The sequence below is a fragment of the Macrobrachium nipponense genome, chromosome 40, assembly GCF_015104395.2.
Source record: "Macrobrachium nipponense isolate FS-2020 chromosome 40, ASM1510439v2, whole genome shotgun sequence".
NCBI classification, from domain to species: domain Eukaryota; kingdom Metazoa; phylum Arthropoda; class Malacostraca; order Decapoda; family Palaemonidae; genus Macrobrachium; species Macrobrachium nipponense.
The window spans coordinates 39208694-39223693 of NC_061101.1; the positions used below are offsets into that span (position 1 = coordinate 39208694).

The following is a 15000-nucleotide window of genomic DNA, read 5'->3' on the forward strand; positions in this document are numbered from 1 at the left end:
AGTGCTTTTGATGTCGGTGATATTTATTGGGAATTATTTACTACCATATCCCGGCGTGGCTTTACCAACTCGTGCCTCTGCCTTCCTCTTCCGGTACCCCCCCCCCCCCCCCCTTTACCGAACATAAGGCTCCCTGTTAGTTACGTATCCCACACCCCCTACCAGCATTCAAACATGGCGGTTTTGTTTACGTTTCATGGCCCTGAACCAACACTTCGAAAATTGTTCAGTCAAAGTAGACTATGGCAATTGACGTTTTCCTATGTTATTTTGCTTACTTTACAAGAGTTTAAGGTAGATCTAGTGTACCTATCCGCGCGGCCCAGAGTATGGCAAGTTGCACTTTTTCTATGCAGTTTTACCTCCTGAGCAAGAATTTGAAGTAATATTTATTCGGACGACTCTAATTTACCTTTGAACTCTATCCTACGGTAAAGGGGATTCCCATTGGGAACCGGGGTTTTGGGTGGGACAAAACCCAACTCTATCCTACGGTAACGGGGGACCCCCAGTGGGAACCGGGGTTTTGGGTGGGGAGAAACCACTTGGGGGGAGATTTTGCCGTGTTATTGTGTATTTGGTATTCATTTATCAGTTTTAAAAACACGAAATACAGGCGGAAATAAGAAATAACAAAACTAGCTATAGTGGAGCCGTTCCACATCCATATTTGTCTACTACCACTACTACCACAACAATGAATCCTACTACGCATGCGCTAATGCTACTGCGCATGCGCTAAACTGTAAGGGAGCTTTTGGTCCTAAACTCGGACTTCTTAGTGAGGAAAGAAAAATGGGGGTTTACGGGAGGGATATATGTATTTAGCCAAACACGTTACAGTATGACCCCTACATTGCTACCGGACTGAGTGAAGGATTGGGTGGTAACAGGGTTCCCAGATTTGGCAGTTTCTCGCCAAATTTGGCTTTTTTTTCCTAATTTGGTGGGTAAAAATTCACTTTGGCTGGTTAGTGGTATTTTGGCTGGTTTTCAAACACTTTCTATTTGAGCTAAACACTGATCCCACGTTTGAGGAATCTCTCCCCAGATTGGGGAATTTTTGAAGGTTTTCAGGAAAATCTGGGGAATTTGAATAGGTTTTCAGTAAAAACTTGGTAACATTTAAGCAAAATATGTAGATGGAATTAAAAATAAAAAATCACACACACACCAGATGACCACAAAACAGGCTGCCGGATTCTCAGGGAACCAGCCTCATTTCAAAATTTCAATTCATTCTCGTTTTTTTTCCTGCATTCTTATATTAGTTTATATTACTCTAACTAAAACTATGATGCCGCTATACAAGCATATATATGATAAAAAATATGCATTTATAAAGATAGATATAACGCACATATATTTGCCGGTTATTTGGGTTGGTTTGGATTACCATTTGGCGGGATTTTGGCTGGTTCATGGTAGACTTTGGCTGGTTGGTAGTGGTGTCATCTGGGAACCCTGGCTGGTAACCATACGTTGAGTTACATCAAAGCATTTACCTAATTTGGTTTATAAACATGTTATGTGAATTCTAGTGTTTATTCCTTTTCATTTTTTCACCATAGTATTTGTATAATAACTGTTTTGAAATATCCCCACCTAATCATTTCACCATATATAACTTGAAATATTATGTTATTAATTGAGGACAGACACCTAAAAATGCCTACGTGTTGATATAGAACTCAGTTTTAGGACGTTTCGATAACCTACCTACCTACCTACCTGTTACGTGAAATTGCACATTGCGTTGCATATTACTACACACTCCCCTCCCTATCATTTATACACAAGTCAATCCCTCCCCTTTCCAGTATTCAACGACTGGCCTAAAGTACGTTACACCATTTACAATGCATTTCTCACCGATACCAATACCTATATTAAAGTTTGCCATTATTATTATAAAACCTACATTTCAATATATAATATTTAAATATATAGTTTGCCATTATTCTTATAAAACCTACATTTCAATATATTCCATTATACACTTTTACAGACATTACAATTTACACCTCCCTTCCAGTTTCCTTACTATTACGCAGTTATGTATGGTTACTTTTTACATTTTATACAAACACTTCCACACCCATCAAAGTTAGGTTTATATGTCTTTTACTACTGGGGGCCAAATCCCATCCCCCGGTTAGGCAACATACCCTTAGGTTTAGTTTGTTATATGTTGGTTTACCTACTAGTTTTTACTTCCTTGAAGGGGGTTACCCGGTTAGGCTAGGTGTTAGTTTCTTCAAGGGGGGATACCGGGGGGGGGGGGGGGTTACATTCCCTACTTGGTTACCTACTAGGTTAGGTTTGGTTAGGTTACATTCCTTACTAGGTTAGGTTAGGCCTTTAAGGGGGGGTACAGGGGGTGAAGCCCCCATGGTCAGGCAATATTCCCTACTAGGTTAGGTTAGGTTAGGTTGGTTAGGTTACATTCCTTACTAGGTTACGTTAGGCCTTTAAGGGGGGGTACGGGGGGGCGAAACCCACCTGGTCAGGCAATATTCCCTACTAGGTTAGGTTAGGTTAGGTTGGTTAGGTTACATTCCTTACTAGGTTACGTTAGGCCTAGTATTTCCCTACTAGGTTAGGTTAGGTTACGTTTCCTTACTAGGTTAGGTTAGGCCTTTAAGGGGGGGTGGGGTACGGGGGGGCGAAGCCCCCTGGTCAGGCAATGTTCCCTACTAGGTTTAGGTTAGGTTAGGTTGGTTAGGTTACATTCCTTACTAGGTTAGGTTAGGACCTTTAAGGGGGGGGGTACGGGGGGGGCGAAGCCCCCTGGTCAGGCAATATTCCCTACTAGGTTAGGTTAGGTTAGGTTGGTTAGGTTACATTCCTTACTAGGTTAGGTTAGGCCTTTAAGGGGGGGTACAGTGGGGGGCGAAGCCCCCCTGGTCCAGGCAATATTCCTACTAGGTTAGGTTAGGTAGGTTTGGGGGTTAGGTTACATTCCTTACTAGGTTACGTTAGGCCTAGTATTTCCCTACTAGGTTAGGTTATGGTTACGTTCCTTACTAGGTTAGGTAGGCCTTTAAGGGGGGGGTAACGGGGGGGCGAAGCCCCCCCTGGTCAGGCAATGTTCCCTACTAGGTTAGGTTGGTTAGGTTAGTTCCATTCCTTACTAGGTTAGGTTAGGCCTTTAAGGGGGGGTATGTGGGGGCGAAGCCCCCATGGTCAGGCAATGTTCCCTACTAGGTTAGGTTAGGTTAGGTTGGTTAGGTTACATTCCTTACTAGGTTACGTTAGGCCTAGTATTTTTCCCTACTAGGTTAGGTTTTGTTACGTTCCTTACTAGGTTAGGTTAGGCCTTTAATGGGGGTACGGGGGGGCGAAGCCCCCCTGGTCAGGCAATATTCCCTTACTAGGTTAGGTTAGGTTACATTAATTCTAGGTAGGTTAGGCCCTTAGGCCTTTAAGGGGGGGTACGGGGGGCGCCCAAGCCCCCTGGTCAGGCAATATTCCCTCACTAGGTTAGGTTTAGGTTAGGTTACATTCCTTACTAGGTTACGTTAGGCCTAGTATTTCCCTACTAGGTTAGGTTAGGTTAGGCCTTTAAGGGGGGTACGGGGGTCATGCCCAAGCCCCTGGTCAGGCAATATTCCCTACTAGGTAGGGTACATTCCTTACTAGGTTAAGTTAGGCCTTTAAGGGGGGGTACTGGGGGCAAAGCCCCCATGGTCAGGCAAACATTGCCTACATAGGTTAAGTTCCCTACTAGGTAAGGTTACATCCCCTGCTAGCTTAGGTTATGTTAGGTTGGTTTGGTTCTTTAAGGGGGGGGGGTTACAGCAGGTCCAACCCACCCCATGGTCAGGCAACATCCCCTACAAGTTTAATTAGTTTTTTGTTATATGCTAACCTATGTTTAATTTGGTCTTTTGTATTTATTAAAACAACTATAGGCCCTATACACATTTACCACCCAGGACTTAAATCCCACCCCCTCCTGGGCCCCTTATATATGTATTTGTATTAATTCATATTTTTGAACCCATCCCACATTTACATTTAGTTCCTTAACTACCCATTTACTTTTACTATTACCCTTAACCATTGCCAACTTATCTTGTTAAGTGCTTGTTCATTACCTCAGCCCCACCCTGCCTCAACCAATAGCATCAAAGCATTTTTACTACTCCACCCCACCTCTCCTACCCTGTTTTCTACGGTCTGGCCTCCTGCCACCTCCTAACTGTAGAACTCCCAACACTGTTGAATCTGCCGCCATGACATCCACTGCTGCATCTACTTCAACGCTCGTCCCAGCCCCTCACCAGGAACTCTTTGCCAACTTCATGTAACAATTGTTACATGAGTTACAAAGATTTTTTCTGCCTTTTACTCAGGTAATTATGATCGACTAATCGGTTTTTGCCAGGACCACGGCCTCCTGAGAAAGCAGGTCTTTGCCCCCATTCAGTTACAAAGATTTTTCTGCCTATTACTCAGGTAATTATGAACGGCTGGTCTGTTTATGCCAGGACCACGGCCTCCTGAGGAAGCAGGTCTTTTGCCCCCATTGTGGGAATGAGTGCCGCCTAGATCTGCAAAAAAAGTGCTTTAGGTAAATACCTTACGAATAGTTTGTTGGATTCTACATGTAACCGTGATATGACCCGGCCCTAGATTCATGGCAATATTATATTACACCTATACCATTTATGACCTACTCCATATTTTCATGTTTATAATTGGTATTTTTCCCTCCACGTTTACCTTTAGGTGTGACCGGTCTTATCGACCACATAGTAAGAAAGCGAAAAAAACGCTGTTCTTACTACTTTTCATGTTTTAAGGGCACTTGGTTCTCTGGGTCCACCTTGATGTTGAGACAGTTCTGTTCTTCGCATACCTGTATGTGAGTGATTTTTTTTCTTACAAGGTTGCGAGAACAGAACTGGACTGTCGGACTCGACAATTAAGATGGGCCAGATTCTCCCGGGAAAGTAAGTATTTTGCTTATCCCCTCACCATTTTCCATTCATACCCCCTACTCCTCCCCCGCTCTCCCCCCCCCTCCCTCTCTCTCATACACAACCTGCCTTGTATTATTATGAAATTTACCCTACTTAATTACCTCCCCTAACACTGACTTTTATTTCAGGTCATAGTTAATTGGTGCTTCCAACAGAAGAAGCAAATAGGTGGGCCCGGCACAATTGTTGAAATCGATGAGCGAAGTTTTGGAGAAGAAAATACAACGTAGGGCGCCTCATCGAAGGCCAGTGGGTATTCGGTGGTATCTGCAGGCAGACCCGGGAGTTTTTCGTTGTTCCCGTACCCGACAGGACGAGTGGGACTCTGCTTGCAGTTATCAAAGAATACATTGTGCCGGGTACCACTATTATTTCTGACTGTTGGAGGGCTTATGACTGCCTGCGAGATGAAGGTTATGGTCCACTTGACAGTCAACCACTCGATGAACTTTGTGGACCCAGAAACCGGTGCCCATACTAATACTATTGAAAGGAGGTGGAGGGAACTCCGGCAGTCGACTCCAAGATACGGAAGGAGAATGTATAACTTCGTCGGGTACTTGGCTGTTGCTTATTTCAAGCTGCATTTTGAGGACCCAAGACCCGCCTCCACGCATTCTTAAAGGCAGCTGCTGCTTTGTACCCTCCACCCCTTTTTAAGGTAAGCTCCAAACATTATTCTTAATTATTATGTTTTAGGAAAGTGAGTGTTAGGCTTTCGCCGAAAGTTGCGTCAAGGTATGTTACTATTCAGTGGGGTGCTACTAAGACAACTCGTACCTTCCACCTTACTCCGCCCATCACCTGTGCGTTTACCCCCCCCCCCCCCCCCCCCCCCCCCCCCCCCCCCCCCCCCCCCCCCCCCCCCCCCCCCCCCACCCCCCCCCCCCCCCCCCCCCCCCCCCCCCCACCCCCCCCCCCCCCCCCCCCCCCGCCCCCTTTGTGAACATATGGCTCCGTGGTGGTTGGGGAATTTAAAACATGGCGGCTGTGTTTACATTTCCTTCACCGTAACGAATACTTGGTACCTTCCTATAGGACCGTTCTTCGGTGACTTAGACTAGGTGGCAATTGACATTTCTATGATATTTTTAGTTGCTTTACAAGGGTTGTAAGGAATATTTTTTTCGTTTGGTTGGAACTAAACTTTAATATACCTTGAGTTTGGTGCGGCTATTATGTAACTTTCAAAGGTCAATTACTGCTTAAGTTACAGCCGGCCGATGGATATTACTTTTATTTACAAATCTTACAGTAACTAAAAATAACATAGGAATCAGTCAATTGCCATAGTCTAAGCCACAGCGGATTGCTCTGTAGAAATACCGAGTTTAAGGTAATATTTTTCCAGTCAACTGTAACTAATCTGTTATTTTACCTTTGAAACCTCTGTAGTTGGTACATCGTACCCCTTGTACTGTCATGTTAGTCTTCAGAGGTAAATTACGGTTCAATTAAAAATTAACAGTCGACCGAATAAATATTACTTTTTAAATTCTTGTTCAGCAGGTTAAAATAACATAGAAATAAAATGTCAACCTGCCATAGTCCTACTGTACCGCAGAATGATCGGGCTTAGAAATCTATATATATCTATATATATATATATATATTATCTAATTATATCTATATATTCTATATATATATATTATATATAGATATATATATATATATCATATATTATATACATTACATAACATTACATACATACCAATACATACATACATACAATGATATATAATTATTATATCTTATATTAAATATATATATATTATATATATATATATATATATAATATAACTTGATCTATATATATATATATATACTATATATAATCTATATAATAGAGATATATTAATATAATATTCGTTATAATATTATATATCTATAGAATAATATATATATATCTAGATATAGTTATATTAGATCTATATAGTGATAGTATTATATAATATAATATAATAATTAGTCTATATTATATAAATATATATTATATATAAATATAATTATAATATATTATATATAATAAAATATATATATTATTATAAATATATATATATATAATTAATATATGGAGATATATAAGACATATATAATTATATAGTATATTATAATATATATAAATATTATATAAATCTATATATATATATATAGTAATTATAGAGATAATTAAGTAGATATTATAATATAGGTTTAGTATATATATATATATATTAATATATATATATATAATCTATTATTCTATAAGATATGTATAATTATAAATTATATATGATATAATAATATCTATATTGTATATATCTAATATTATATATATATATATATCTATATATGTAGACTTATATATATAATGATATATAGATAAATAATATATATATATATATATAGATAATATAGTATATATAATATATATATTACTATAATATAATATATATAAGATTGTTATATATTGTGTGTATATAATAATATATATTTATCTATATATGTATATATAATTATATATATATAATATATATTATCTATATATATATTATTACATATAAATATATAATATAATATAATATAATATATATATATAATTATATAATTAATAAATATATTATATATAACTTATAATATATATAATATAAATATAATAACTATAAAATCATATAATATATATATATATTGTTACGTTTAAACCTGGCCTTTAGGGGCTCACTCTTTCTTCTCAATGGCCTCAACTCACCAACTCTCCTCACTCCAACTCTCTTCTCAACTCTCCCCCTCTCCTCCCCTCAAGCTCAAATATGTAAACGTGAATTAGTTGAGGGAAAAAGCAGAATAAATTAATTGAACTTACTTTAAAAGGATTATAGTGTAATTTACTCTAGAGGGAAAGGTGCCAGAAAACTCAGCTAATTACTTTTACATCTATTTATTTACAAGAGGCCGTTTACTGGCCTGGAGAAAGAGTAAATGCAGCTGGTCCACACGTGGGGACCAATATATCTCTCACAAGGGGAAATCTGGCTAAAAATGAGGTTCCCGTAAAAGATGGCTTTTCAAAACAAAATCTTGCGGTAATGCAACACTTGCGGGGCGAAGACTTGGACATGTGACTCAGGGAATCTGGAAAAGATCCCAGATTAGACAAGATAAAAAAAAAGGACTTCTTGCACAAGTTACGATTATTCAGTTTCTCTAACACTGGGGAAAACGAACTCTAGTGTTTAACTGAGGTATGCAATGACTTCATTTGTCTGGGACGATCACACAGGGGAAGCATGCGGCCACAAGGCAGTGAGAGGAACAAAGGGATATTCATTTGAGTTTGAAGTTTGAAAATGGGGAGTAAATAGACACTAGGAGGTAAGGAACTAACAATATGCTGTTTCACAAGATGAACCTGGATGCCATGATCAGTGGACCTTTGTAGAAATGCGGCATCGGCTTTGTCTCGGGTCCGGGTCTCTGGGCGCGCCAGTAACGCTGTAGTAGGGCTAAGTTGGAAGGCTCGTGGCTGGGACATCCGTTTGAGGTCACAACTGGAGGAGACTGAGGGCGAAGGCAGGTGTGCAGTATGGGTGTTCGAGGTCAGCTTAACCCCCCAAGAGCAGGGCATCCTGGAAACAAAACATACAGCCAGCAGAGGGTTCACAGGAAAAAGAGCTTAAGACGTAGGCCTAATAAGTACCAGGCTACCTACACCCTTCCCTTTGGGATACGTCCCTAAAGCTGACAAGAGTCTATATTCCCCCTCTCTAGCAGGAAATTCCTATCTCTGGCTGGGGTGTTTTGGTTTCCCGCCTAAAACCAGCTGATATTTGGGAGAATATGGCTGCTGTTTTACAAATAAAATAGATTAAATAAATGCTGGGGAGCCGAGACGGTCAATAAATGTAACAGCTCCCCCTGTTAAGAAGGCATTCACTCCCTTTCGGGCGTGAAGGCCTTGGCTAAATAAGTTGATCATCTCGACTACCCAGTTCTCCTGCTCTAACTGAAGTTTTTAGAGCAGCGATACAGCTAACTACAGTGGCCTACCTAACTTATAGGTGGAGATGCTAAGTGTACTAACTTACTGGATTAGTGTAGTCTAGCCTAAGTGAGAACTACGGGTTGTCTGTGACGACAATCTACTCTACCCCTAGGTAAGGTTACTTGAAAATTCTTTATGCTACTACCCTAATGCCCTGGTACTAAATCATTAGCCTAACTTACTCAATACAGTTAATTAGAGACGCAATCATTCCAGAGTGTGGTACACACAACAGTGATTTATCGACTGAATTGTTAAAATACATGATGTGAGGTAATGATGTGTGAGGATGATAAGTGATTAGTGGAGTACCAGGATGGAAATGTTATGAGGTAATTATGACATTTACATGAGGGTTAGTATTAGAATTTCTAGGGGTTAGAGGGTTAGTTTACTGGCAGAGATCAGGCTGGCTACCTTCTCTGGGTAGATGCCAGGATCACTCTGCAAATTGAATGTGACACTGTACCTCGTGCACAGGTGTCAAGGAGAGCATGTGGCTCTTTTGTTAGTATGTTAAAGACGTCCCTTCTTCTTCTTCTTCTTCTTATTCCTCCAGGACCTGGCTATACCAGTCCTAGGAGTAGACGCCGTCAGGAGCAGAGTCAGTGGTAGCCTGAGGGATTGCAGGAGAACACCCTACTTCGGTATCTGCAGCAACCGTCGTAGAGGTGGAACCTACTGCAGGGGAGGCCCTCACTCCGGCTGCTGCGACAGCCGTTGTAAGGGTAAGACTCCAGACTGACTCCGGTCGGGCAGTTCCTGGTTGTCCAGAGGAGGTGAGAATGTGAGGTCTGCCGGAGGTTCATCCTCGGGCGACAGAGGTGAGGGTGAAGAATGATGGACTGGAGATTGGCCATGGGCTGCGGTAAGCTCCATGCCTGTTGGAGGATCTCCTGGAGGAGGATCCTTGATTAGGTTAGGCGCTAGCTTGGGGCCAGGCGCAAAGGTCAAGGTTTGTGGTGGCTCTACGTCCAGGCTGGACGGAGCTGGGCACTGCTCAGTGCTGCCAAGTGGCACTGGCAGAGAGTTGAGGTCGACTGGACCTGTGACGGGTACCAGAGGTGCAATACCTCTCAGCGGGCCCTTGGTAATGGGAGACAGAGGCTCCTGTCTCTCGTGGAAGGCTAAACCTTGTGGAAAATTGACAGTGTCCACTGCTGGTTGTCGGCTAGGGCACCTAGGCCAATTCGTGGAGTGCCCTAGTACGTTGCAGGTTTTGCAACGGAACTGTGAATGATCAGTCTCCCTCCTTGGTAACGGGGGAGACTGTTGGTGGACGTGCTTCTGGGAGGAAGTAGGTCTTGGATGGCTCCTTGCCTTGGAGTGTTTTGGCGTGGGGTTAGGACCCCTACTATGAGATTCAGGGTCTCTGTAACACGGTTTTTTGGACTTTGCTCCTTGTCAAAGCATCAGATGTAGCTGAAAGTTGACATATGTATATTTTACAACCACACACAAATTTTGTCAGCATTATCAATAACCTAAACCCGATAGTTTTAATTTTTATTGAGTAAAAATGATCTAGCCGACGCCATGGCCAATGATTACGAGCCAAGAGTCGAAAAACATTCATTACGTAAGCAAGCTAAACACCTTTTGACGAAATGTTGCCCCGCCCATCCACCAGACAGAAACTTCATTGGCTCTGAAACCCAAAGACTTTATGAATGGCGGAACGATACATAGATGTGTGTGGGGTATCAGTGCTAGTGTAGTAATACTACTGTAGCAGTAGTGCCGCAACAGTATAGCAGTAATATACATGAATTAAACGTTTAGGCCAACTGCTGGGATCCTTGAGGATCATTTAGCACTTCTTACAACTACTCGAGAAATTAGTTTTTATAGCCAGAAGTTAAATTTTCTAATCCAACAATGCCCATGGTGTAGTCTTCAGTGTTATCCTGAATTATAACGAGGCAAAAGTGGGTGGAGCCTCATGAAGTCATCATTCTGACGATAATTATTGGTGAAGGTTTAAAGCCAATATACGGTACCGGCTATTTTTTTTTCAGTAAATAGGTAGATAGCCAATAAATAAAAATTGCTTGACATTGGATATAGCAGTTGTCAAATCAAGCTTGTCTACTATGTTTTTGAAAATTACCAACTATTCCCTACATCTTGTCAATCTGATTGTGACCTATAAAGTAGACTGTAATTTCTTAGTAAACCTATTTTGGGAGTTAGACTAATAATTGAAGTGTTTTTGTATTTATTAACATATTTGTTGGTTTGTTCATTATGACAATTATCACTGGAGAGGTTCCAGAGTTCATAAAGGTGTACTGCTTTGCTTGTATTTAAATTTGTATGTCATTGTTGCCAGAGGTTTAGCCTTCGTTACGTATAGCCAATCATCCATCGAGAAAGAGGGAAGAAATGCAGTCATAAGTTACGTAATGAGTGCGTTCGAAACCTTTTCTCTGAGTAAGTTGGCCCGTCTTCAAAAAAAGTCTCTTTTACATTATAAGTACCAAATTTATTCAACCTACGTAATGCAGAATACAGTCAAAATTTATGTGTAGATATAATATGTATTCTGAATAAGCGTTATATTTATGAAATGCATATATACAAAGTTATTGCGAATAAACCATGTTACAGAGGCCCTAAATCTCATAGTAGGCTTTTTGAACTGTGAGGGAGACTTCATGTCTTGCCCTAGGAGGAGGTCATAACCTCCTGGAATGTAGCTTGCAACTGCAAGAGTACATACTTTGGAGAAATGAGGTCTGGTGACCCTCAATTGGACGGTCGGAAGGATCAGCTTGATATGGTTGATACCTTCAATGGTGATTAATTGACGCCTATCGACGTTAGCCCCTCGGGGGATTCGGTCTTCCTGTATCAGGGAGATTTGAGCGCCAGAGTTGTCGTAGGCTCTGACGTGGCTTGGCTGATAATGACTTTGGAGGGGTGCGACGGTTATAGGGCCCTTAGCCGGGGGTCTTAGTAAAGAAGGATTGGTAACTGCCATTGCGATGGCGGGAATATTATGATTAGCGCACCCTCTGTAATTTGCAGACATGTGACCCTTGCGGCCACAGTCTCGGCAGAACTTGTTCCAGAACCTCTTCCGTGGCACTGGACGGTAAGGCCGAGATGGCCCCACAGGTTGCGAATCTGTGGAGTCACCAAGGCTAGCAGTGTGCTCTGGCACAGGTGAAGAGTCCTCCCTAGCAGGGATTTGATGTGGGGAGGTGAAGGAGTCCTCCGTTGAATCACCCTCGAAAACAAGTTTGGGTTTAACTGGTGGGCTTACCTCTTCCAAAGTGGAGGAGGTAGGCGGTGAAATGGTAAGAGGCTGGCAGGATGCGGCAGGAACTTCGGGCTCTGACACTGGGTCAGGGCCGGGTTCACAAATAGAAAGGATGTCGGGGACATCGGAGGCACTGGCCTCTGAACCTAATATTGAGGTGTGGTTATCTGGCATGCTGCAGGTGTCCGGTACACCTTGTAGTGGGAGCTGCGTCCAGGGGAGATATGACTTTAGTAGATCTCGGCCCAATATCACCTGATAAACATCATGAAATTGGTCAACTACGCCCAGGCGGCACAATGTGGTTTCCCTGGTCTCCTGGTCCAATAAGGGCATTTCCACCTTCAGAAGGACTGAAGGAACAGAGTAGAGGTGACCGTCAATCCATTCAAACTGAATTTCTTCGTCCGTCTGGATTTTGGCACCCCTAGGCAATGCCTTTCTTGCAATGAGGGAGACCTGGGCTTCGGCATCGGCCATGACGTGTACCCACCGATAGGCGGTAGGAGACTGTTCATCAGGGAGGGCTACATGGTAGCCTTGGAGAAGTTCACCCTGGAAGCTCTCATCTCACGGTAGGGATTGACTTGGGCACTGGTCTGAATCCACAGCATGCCCACGCACACAACAAGTGGTGCAGAACCTCCGCAACCACCTCTTACCAGGAGTCCAGCTCATGGTCTGGGGCTTGGAAGCTTGCCGCGTGATTTCTTCACCTCTGAGAGCTAGCTCATGCTTTCTCTCTTCTTCTCTTTGCTTCTCTGCTTCTCTTTCCTTTCTCTCTGCTTCTCTGGTTTTCCCTTTCTTCCTTTTCTTGCAGGCGCGCGGCATCCTGCTGTGCCTTCATCCACTGGTTCAGGTGTGTTAATGGCCCTACGGTTTCGTGAAGTTACTTTGTCTCGTAACAAGACGACATCTAACCCTATTAATTATATTAGCACTAACTTTAGTGCACTAACAAGGGGAAAATTAATGGAGTAATTCTTCGTAGGGATTTAATAAGATAACACACACAGACAAGGAAACAAAATGTAAATTTGATCAAAACAATGTCAATCTCACAAAATATAAAGACTAGGGAATAACACTAAATCAGAACAGCTAACCAACTAGTGTATAAACGAGCCAGGCTTCGAAATTATCTCTAAGCTATAGCAATGTTTGCTGGCTAAAATTTTCCCAAGTTAAATGGAATTCTTAAGTGCCTAGAATAGGGCACGGTGCCAATGGTGGCACTCTTATGACAGTAGTTTGTAAAGAAGTACTAAATCATACAAGGCCAGGGTAGCTGGCAGTTTGGCTCTGCCTAAGCAGGGCATACAATATACAACAAATGCCACAAGGCAGTGAATATGAAGAGAGGAAACCAAGGAAGATAAGATACATACAATGCAAAAGGAAAGAAGAAAGTTACGAAAGGGTCAGAAAGAAGTAGAAGTAGCAGAGTCTGGCATTCTCTTCTGGATGGAGAGGGTCAGAATTCTCTATAAGAGGGTGGCACTGTGCCAAGCACTAGTGCAGAGAGGCTATTGGCTCTCTTAAGGTTTTGGAAAACCTCGATGCCCTTTTCCCTTCTTCCTTCGACCTCTCCGAGGTCAGTTTGACGATGCCATGGGGGGCCTTGGAGGACCCAAGCCCTTTAGAGACTCCGAAGGGGCATCTGCTCCAGCTGCTGCGACAACTGGAGCCTTGGCACTCGTCCCTGTGCCTAATGATGCGTGGCTCGGTCCCCGAGTTCTTCGGCCAAATAGGATTCGGCAGAGTCATTACTCTGAGACCGGTTCACTGCTGACGGAGGGGGATTGGATGAGGTAATGGTATTCGGGATGGGCTTACCCGTGGGGAGGACCGACTCTGGGGCGGGCTGCGAGGCCGCACCATTGGTGGAGTGTCCACTATGTTCATGGGTGTCCTGGAGGATTGCTATTGGAATTGGCTCTTTCTTGACTGCCGGCATGGGTAGTTGGGCCAAGGCAGTGGAGGGAGAGCGACCGGGACTTAGAGCTCCAGAAGGAAGGCTCGAGTCTGGCCCTGGCACTGGCACTGGCACTAAGGCCGTTTCTGACTCCGTGGAAGGACTCGAACGGGGCTCAACATCCATGAGAGATGGAGCCTGGCACTGCCTGGCACCTTCAAGTGGCACTGGTTGTGCAGAGGTAGTCCTTGGAGGCCCGTGAAATGGGTCTGGAGTTATGTGAGGGTGGTGGCCCTGATACGGTATAAAGTTAGGAGGAGACGTAAAATCTTGTCCTAGCAGGACATCATAACCTCCTGGTATATAGTTTGCTACTGCCATGGTACATATCTTCGAACGGTGAGGTCGTGTGACTCTCAACCGGACAGTAGGTAGGAACGTTTTGACATGGTTGAGGCGCTCTATCGTCACAAACTGATGCCTATCAACCTTAGCTCCATAAGGCATTTTATCCTCTCAGATGATGGAGACTTGCGCACAAGTGTCGTCGAAAGCTCGGACCTGGTGGGCAGGGTAGCGACCTCTTGGAAGTGTGACAAATAGGGGGCCCTGAGCAAGGGCGCCTAGAGTGGATGGATTTGTCACGGCCATAGCAATGGCAGAAACAGGAGCTTTCTTGGGGCATCCCGCCCAGGCAGCAGTGTGCCCATGCACTCTGCAAGTGTCACAGAAACTCTTGCTAAAATCAGGCCTGGGCCTGTTGTTTCTGTTCCAATGGTCGTTGTTTTTGTTACTATGATTAGGCAGTCCA

The 15000-nt window shown here is 42.9% G+C and overlaps 1 protein-coding gene across 1 annotated transcript in view; it reads right to left on the bottom strand.

Annotated features, from left to right (window-relative positions):
- Positions 1 to 7996: 7996 nt before the first annotated feature.
- The window catches only part of LOC135212099 (uncharacterized), an 8125-nt gene continuing 1121 nt past the window's right edge, over positions 7997 to 15000 (bottom strand). The window contains exons 1-2 of the mRNA XM_064245480.1: positions 8353 to 15000; positions 7997 to 8099 (exon numbers count right to left, since the gene is read on the bottom strand). The exon at positions 8353 to 15000 is cut by the window's right edge and continues 1121 nt beyond it. Of these exons, the coding sequence (XP_064101550.1) occupies positions 11531 to 12754 (1224 nt within the window). The 5' untranslated portion in view covers positions 12755 to 15000 and the 3' untranslated portion in view covers positions 7997 to 8099; positions 8353 to 11530. The remainder of the gene's footprint in view (positions 8100 to 8352) is intronic.